Source organism: Ostrea edulis, chromosome 6 (assembly GCF_947568905.1).
Source record: "Ostrea edulis chromosome 6, xbOstEdul1.1, whole genome shotgun sequence".
Classification (NCBI taxonomy): domain Eukaryota; kingdom Metazoa; phylum Mollusca; class Bivalvia; order Ostreida; family Ostreidae; genus Ostrea; species Ostrea edulis.
The window spans coordinates 36,829,384-36,837,468 of record NC_079169.1 but is presented as its reverse complement, the minus strand read 5'-3'; the positions used below and the strand labels follow the sequence as shown (position 1 = coordinate 36,837,468).

General features: G+C 33.4%; 1 protein-coding gene across 2 annotated transcripts in view; it reads right to left on the bottom strand.

Moving 5' to 3' along the window:
* Positions 1–1,586: 1,586 nt before the first annotated feature.
* LOC125645648 (COMM domain-containing protein 9-like) overlaps positions 1,587–8,085 on the bottom strand; it is a 15,718-nt gene continuing 9,219 nt past the window's right edge. For both annotated transcript variants that reach the window (XM_048871289.2, XM_048871290.1), the window contains exons 3-6: positions 7,609–7,693; positions 2,327–2,416; positions 2,072–2,175; positions 1,587–1,837 (exon numbers count right to left, since the gene is read on the bottom strand). In XM_048871289.2, the coding sequence (XP_048727246.1) occupies positions 1,697–1,837; positions 2,072–2,175; positions 2,327–2,416; positions 7,609–7,693 (420 nt within the window). In that variant the 3' untranslated portion in view covers positions 1,587–1,696. The remainder of the gene's footprint in view (positions 1,838–2,071; positions 2,176–2,326; positions 2,417–7,608; positions 7,694–8,085) is intronic.

Here is an 8,085-nt window from a genome sequence, read left to right as displayed (position 1 = left end):
ATTAAGACAACTATTTTTTATGGTAATCCATATGCTCTTAGGATGGCCCACAAGCAGTCTCTTCTGATGCTATCGAAGGCTTTTTGGAAGTCTATAAAGTTGAAGATAAGTTTATTTTGCCACTCAATACTTTGCTCTATGATGTTACAGATGGTAAAAATGTGGTTCTTTCCTTAGCAGATCATCTATTCTATTTAGTATGACTCTTAACAGGATTTTGCTGATAGTAAGGTTATACCCTGCCAGTTGTTACAGTCTTAATTTAGTACAATCACAAATTGTAACCATTAAATGACACATTTTACCTAAAGTATACTTGAGATGTGGTATATACATGTATAATAAACTTGGATCAATATCCATTTGTTTTGAAAACTTCGTAAACAATAACACACCTCAATCTTTGCTTTCAAAACAAATAATAAATTCTCTATAATGAGCTTCTGTCATGATGAATAACCTTAATTTTTTTGTGAAACCTTCTAAACATATCAGACTGTAGATTTTGATTATTTAAAGTGAAAAACAAAATTTGGGGGGGGGGGGGGGGGAATCGTGAATCAGTCCCTTTAATAGATAGGTTCCATATCACATATACTTCTTCTATATATGTACTTTCAATATTGTACACAAGGACAAAGTTTGTAGAAATGATTAAAAAAAAATCAAGATGAACAAGAGAGGTGGCAATTTTAACACCGGTGAATGACCTCAGTTGCACAGCTTTGACCTTTTAGATCAACCGTATAAAGTCTCTATAATTGTACAAGTCCTAAATATGTCCAGGATGCAAGATTCGATGGATCATTTATTTACATTTCCTGCCGCTGATGGAGGACATAGTACTCATCAATTGGAAGAGAAAGGAGGTGAGGATTTCCCCTACCCCCAAAAAACCAAACAAGAGGCCTATAGGCCATATTGCTCACCTTAGTCACCATGGTGAATATTCAAACACTTTCCCCATACATATTCTCATGTAAAACTTTGATCCCTAATGTGGCCCCAAATTACCCCAGGGGCCATGATTTTTACAAACTTGAATCTGCACTATGTCAGGAAGCTATTATGTACATGTAAATTTGTAATTTCCTGGCCCAGTGGTTCTTGAGAAGATTTTTAATGATTTCCCCCCCGATATATTTGCATGTAAAACTTTGATCCACTATTGTGGCCCCAACCTACCCCCAGGGGCCATGGTTTTAACAAACTTGAACCTGCAATGTGTCAGGAAGCTATTACGTAAATTTGTACTCTCATGGCTCAGTGGTTCTTAAGATCTTTAAATAACCCCACCCTATTTTTATGATTATCTCCCCTTTGAAGCAGCATGGCCTTTCAATTGAACAAACTTGAAAGCCCTTCATGCAAGGATGTGTTTTGCCATGTTTGGTTGAAATTGGCCCAGTGGTTCTGGAGAAGAATTCGAAAATGTGAAAAGTTTACAGACAGACGGACGACGGGTGATCAGAAAAGCTCACTTGAGCTTTCAGCTCAGGTGAGTTAATAGAGCCAGACAGACCAAAACAGAAAAAAAAGACCAGATATTGGTTGTATAATTTGAAAGATAACGCTCAACATTCCAAATCTTTGTGTAAAATATATCTATATTTTCATTGTAAACAAGTGATTATTGCACAATTTCTTAAGTTACATTTCTAGTTTATACAGTTGTCTAGAGATGATGCTGGTCTAGTTATCTTTTGGCAACAGAAGATAACTGGTCTCTGATCTTACTAAGTCCATCTAACATTGTGTCCAGTGTCTCTTTAGAAAGTTCAACATTCACATTATTGACCTCTGGTGTTGTGTTAACTTCTGTTTGGTTTTCCTGTACCTAAAAACACAAAACAGAAGTCAGACAAAAACTGCAAACAGTATAGGGGCATAGTATGCAGGAATAGCATTAACAAAGGATATGGGACTATTGGACACACACACCCCGGTCCAAAAATTGCTTCAAAAATCAATTTTATTTCATAATAAATAGGTATTCACTATATTAATTGAGTTCTACTGTTCAGTATATCTTAATGACAGACAGACTGCAATGTTGGAGAGAGAGATTTACCTTCATTTGTAAGATGCAGGTAGGAACGGACATTCTGCTTACAGCGTCGGATGCCATTTTTGTATCTACCCTCCAGTCAAAGTCAACGAGTCTTGGAAGTGACACTGTCAAGATATTTTAAAGAACAGTCAGGCATACGTATTTAATGAATTATTCTGTACTAATTTTACTATTTTCCTTTCATACATCAAGTAGTGGATAGGCTTCACGCAGTGGCTTATAATAAAAATTATACACACACGTACACACTTGTACCTTGACTACTAATGGAATGATTTTTCCAGTTGTTCATATTTTCCAAAGCAGTTTTTGTAATTAAATCTCGCAGATTCTTGTGGAAATCCTCTGAAATTTAAAAACAGTACAATACATTCATGTTCATAATCTAACAAATATATACCGATAGGTGCAAATTACAACCTGACAGTAACATAAACATTCCTGAGCTTTATCACTCTCTTTAAAGGTCCTCATATTTAATCCAAAGAGGTTTTTTTTTTTTTTTTTTTTTGAATTTTCATCATTTATTAAAAAGTATACATACTATTTGGGATAAAATATCCTCGGATACTCCCTCTTAATTCTCACCAATGGTGCCAGGGGCCCATTGGATTGAATGTATTTTATTATAATATTATTTTATATAAGGCATATATATAATTTATATGAAAATACATAATATCAAATATTTTTCGAAATCATAAAAATATCATATACAACGTTGATGTAGATATATCAACAGTAGAATAACATAGAAATTACTTAAGGAATAATATATGAACAATGTAGTCCTAAGTTGACCGTATAGTTATAATGATAAATATTTAAGGATAGTTTATACTGGTCTCTTCACAGCAGTCAAGTTACATTAATTTACAAAGATGTTCAAAAAATTTATGCTCTTTTGCATTTATATACTTCAATACTGATGTATAGAAACATAATGATTTTTTAACATGATTATACATATTAAAAGTCGTTTCACTTAAAGAATCTAAACTACATAACATTTTATGTTTGTATATTCTGTAGGCTATATAAGTAATAAGTAAATTTAAGGATTTGGTTTTATCATTTTGTTCTAGAAAAAAACCAACAACGTGTTTCCATTGAACTTTGAAGGATAGATAACTGCTAACAGTGTTCCATATATTTAAAACATTATCACACTCGTAAATCAGATGTTTTGTAGTCTCAACTTGCTTCCAATGTGTACATTCATTCTTTACATCTTTTTTCCATTTGCTAATATATGCATCATTACATAATATGTTATTCAATAACTTATAACTGAATTCCGCTATCTGTTTGTCTTTCAAATCTTTAATTTTACATTTATAAATGTTTATCCAATTAGAATCACCGAATATTCTGAATTCTTCAGACAGTAATGCCTGAAAATTGGGTTTGCAAAACTTTTTTTCAACTAAATTTTTATAAAAAAGATTACTTGATGTTTTAAGTATATTGGTAAATCCAAGAAGGAAGTTAAAATTAGTGACATTTTGTTTATTTACACAGCTTGAATTTGAAAAATCGTTTAGTCCTCGAATTTTTCTCGTGATTGTCATAATAATTTTGTATTCACATAGCCAGTTAGATTTGTCATTAATGTTTGAATAATGTTCTAGCGGTTTAAAAATTCCATCATCAAATAAATCACTAACATATAAGATACCAGATCTCGCCCAATTATCGAAGAAAATGGGTTTTCCTTTATATTTCAGATTTGTGTTATTCCATAATGGTTGTTGTAAAATATCATCAGGTAATCTTTTATCAAAGTTAAGTTCGCTTTTACATTCATTAAAGCAACACAGCATTTCTTTATAAAATAGTGGTAATTTAGTTTTGTTTAAATTCCCCACATCAGTAGTTGAACATTTTAACATATAGTATATATCAAAGTTAAGTTTTCTACAATAATTATTTAAAATTTCAAGTAAGACTCCCTTTGAATTTAATAATCTCGGTATCCATGCTGCTTTTAATGCTTTTAATTTGCATTCTACATCTACTATTGAAAGACCACCTCTTGTTACATCTCCAACCAAAGTGTTTCTTTTGATTCTTTCTTTTTTATCCCAAATGAAATTAAAGATTAATCGTTGTACTTTTTTCATAAAATCTTTATCAGGAAGACATAGAATTGACGATACATATGTTAATTTTGAAATGGCAAGTGTATTTATAATGCATGCTTTGCCAAAAAGTGTTAATTTTCTTCTTTTCCAGGATTCAAACAATTTTTCCATTTCATTATATATTCTCATCCAATTTTTATTGTAACATTCTTCTTTATCGTGACCTAAAAAAATGCCTAGACACTTGACCGCTTTACTTGTAACTCTAATACCAGAAAGTTCTTCAAACTGATTTTTCAATCTTCCAAGCAAAATACATTCAGTTTTGTTGATATTAATTTTAAAGCCAGCACTTTCACAGAATTTATTTATTTCATCTAGGGCATTTTTCATAGAAATTTCATTATTTACCGCAACTGTTAAATCGTCTGCGTGCTGTATACTCTTTATTTCAGAATTATTTATCACAACACCGTTAATGCTGTTATTGTTTTTTATTCTAATCGCTAAGATTTCTGCTACAAAAAGAACAAGAGGCCCATGGGCAACATCGCTCACCTGAGTCACCTTGGTCCATATCAGAAGATTTTCCATATCTATTTGCATGTAAAACCGTAGTCCCTATTATGGCCCCAAACCTTCCCCTGGAGGCCATGGTTTTTGCAAACTTGAATCTACACTATGTCAGAAAGCTTTCATGTAAATGTGAACTTCCTTGGCCCAATGGTTCTTGAGAAGATGATTTTTAAAGATTTTCCCTATATATTTGTATGTAAAACTTTGATCCCCTATTGTGGCCCCATCCTACCCCAGGAGGGCATGGTTTTAACAAACCTGAATCTGCACTATATCAGAAAGCTTTCATATAAATCTCAGCTTTTCTGGCTTAGTGGTTCTGGGAAGAAGATTTTTAAAGATTTTTCATATATATATGTATGTAAAACTTTGACCCCCTATTGTGGCCCCATCCGACCCCTGGGGGCCATGATCTTAACAATTTATAATCTTCACTATATCAGGAAGCTTTCATATAAACCTCAGCTTTTCTGGCTCAGTGGTTCTTGAGAAGAAGATTTTTCCTATAAATTTGTATGTAAAACTTTGATGCCCCCCTTGAGGCCCCATCCAATCCCCGGGGTCCATGATTTTAACAAACTTGAATCTGAACTATATAAAAAAAAAAAACCAAAAAAAAAACCAAAACAAAAACAAACAACAAAAAAAAAACTTTGACCCCCTATTGTGGCCCCATCCGATCCCCGGGAGCCATGATTTTAACAATTTAGAATCTGTACTATATCAGGAAGCTTTCATATAAATCTCAGCTTTTCTGGCTCAGTGGTTCTTGGGAAGAAGATTTTTAAAGATTTTCCCTATATATTTGTATGTAAAACTTTGATCCCCTATTGTGGCCCCATCTGACCCCCGGGGGCCATGATTTTAACAATTTAGAATCTGCACTATATCAGGAAGCTTTCATATAAATTTCAGCTTTTCTGGCCCAGTGGTTCTTGAGAAGAAGATTTTTTAATGACCCTACCCTATTTTTACCTTTTCTTGATTATCTCCCCTTGGAAGGTGGCCTGGCCCTTTATTTTAACAATTTAGAATTCCCTTTACCTAAGAATGTTTTGTGCCAACTTTGGTTGAAATTGGCCCAGTGGTTGTTGAGAAGAAGTTGAAAATGTGAAAAGTTTACAGACGGACAGACAGACGGACGGACGCCGGAATACGGGTGATCAGAAAAGCTCACTTGAGCTTTCAGCTCAGGTGAGCTAAAAAGGAGGGCTGATAGGGGACACCCTTGTCTAATCCCCCTTGTCATCGAGCATATTTTAGAAAGCCATCCATTATTTTTCATTTTAAAGATTGGTTCTGTATATAGAATTTTAGTCCATTTGATAAAATAATTTCCTATATTGAATTTATTCAACACTTTAAAAAGAAAATTCCATTCCACAGAATCGAATGCTTTTTCAAAATCTAATAATAGTAATATTCCTTCCAAATTTTCAGTTTCACAATATTCAAATATGTCTAGTAGGAGTCTTGCATTTTCCCCAATATAACGTCCTTTAATATAAGCAGTTTGGTTTTCATTAATTATACCTGATAAAACTTTTTGCAGTCTTTTAGCAAAAATAATGGCAATTATTTTATAGTCAGTATAATCCAAAGAGGTTATATTTTGGGTCCTGTTTATGCATGCATTAAATAAATAAAATATAGGTAGGACTTCCATCTCACTTCCACATATCCATGATATTCGAGATACCGATGTTTGAGATATCGAAGTTCAACTTTATTCCTTTAATTAATACTGGTACATTCAACTTTGAAAAACTTTTAGCACTGCAGTGGTCAAAGGCAAGATGGTTTGACTAAATATATGAATTAACAAGAGGCCCATGGGCCGGGCCACATCGCTCACCTGAGCAGCAGTTTCTAGCAATAAACAAGCTTGAGCAAAACTATCATTATACAAGCAACTTGATTCAGAAAAAAACTTCTCAAAGGTAACAACAAAAATGCATTCATTTTCAAACTTAATTATTAAACTTGACTACAAATTCATCAATCATCATACGCCCTTGTAGACAGATATGGCCTTTCATATTAACAAATTTCATCTTAGGATGCTTTGTGCCAAGTTTGGTTCCCTATACATTTGCATGTAAAACTTTGATCCCCTATTGTGACCCCAACATACCCCTGGTGGTCATGACTTTTACAAAATTGAATCTTCACTGTCATGTAAATTTAAGCTTTTCTGGCCCAGTGGTTCTCGAGAAGATTTTAAATGACCCCACCCTATTTTTGTGATTATCTCCCCTCTGAAGGGGGCATAGCCCTTCATTTGAACAAACTTCAATCCCCTTCACGTAAGGATGATTTTTTCAAGTTTGACTGAAAATGGGTCAGTGGTACTGGAGAAGATGAAAATGTGAAAAGTTTACAGACCTTTTCTGTAAACTCTGCATCAGAGTTATTCCCATTCATCACACAAACATTACCTGGAAGAACTTTCTAATTTCTGCACTTTTAGGAAATTGAGAATTTGCTACTACCTGATAAATACTTATCATTAATTCAAAACAAATCTGGATTTGTAATAATTCATACATGAACATACAGTAAAAGACCCTGCATTTTACTTGTGAAATATGTATGTATTATGTATCTTGATTAGAATCTGCAACTCTTCTATATTATTAGAACTGGGGCAGAATAGAGTGGGTGATGTACACCCCCCTTCTCCTTTTCTTCCTCTTTTATCCCCTATCAACTTTCCTCTCTTCTCCCCTCCCCTGTACCTTCCTTCTCCCTCCTCCCCCTCTTCCACCCCTTTCTTCCCTTCTTTTACCATGTCTGTCCCCTCAAAATTGCTCCATAAGCTGTCATGCTCTCTTGTTGGTAGTTTCAAGAAAGACAGGTCACAGATGTACTACTCACTAGGAAACAGGCTCTGTATTTCTCTTGGTTCTGTATACCCATGAAATATTATAGTTGTTAACAGTGTGGAGAGTGACTCCATCATCTGAAACAGAAAACACTTAAATACTGAAACACTTCCATAACAACCTTAAAGGGACTGGTTCACGAGTTTTGAAATAAATATTTTTCATTTTTGATGTTAACAATTAAAAATATAACTCATTTAATGTTGAAAGACAAAAATTTGACCTTCCAAATGCAAGAATAAAAACATTATTTTAGTTGTGTTATGTAAACAAAGACTCGAGTCTTTATAAGTAAACATTATAAGTAAACAAACAAACCAGTGAAATATTAATTTTGTAATATAAAGCATCTTAATTTTGCATAGTCACAAATTTTATCATTTAGATGACACATTTTACCCAAAGAATGCTTGAAATCTGAAAGGTATAATAAACTTAGATTGATATCCATTTCTTTTGAAAATTTCGT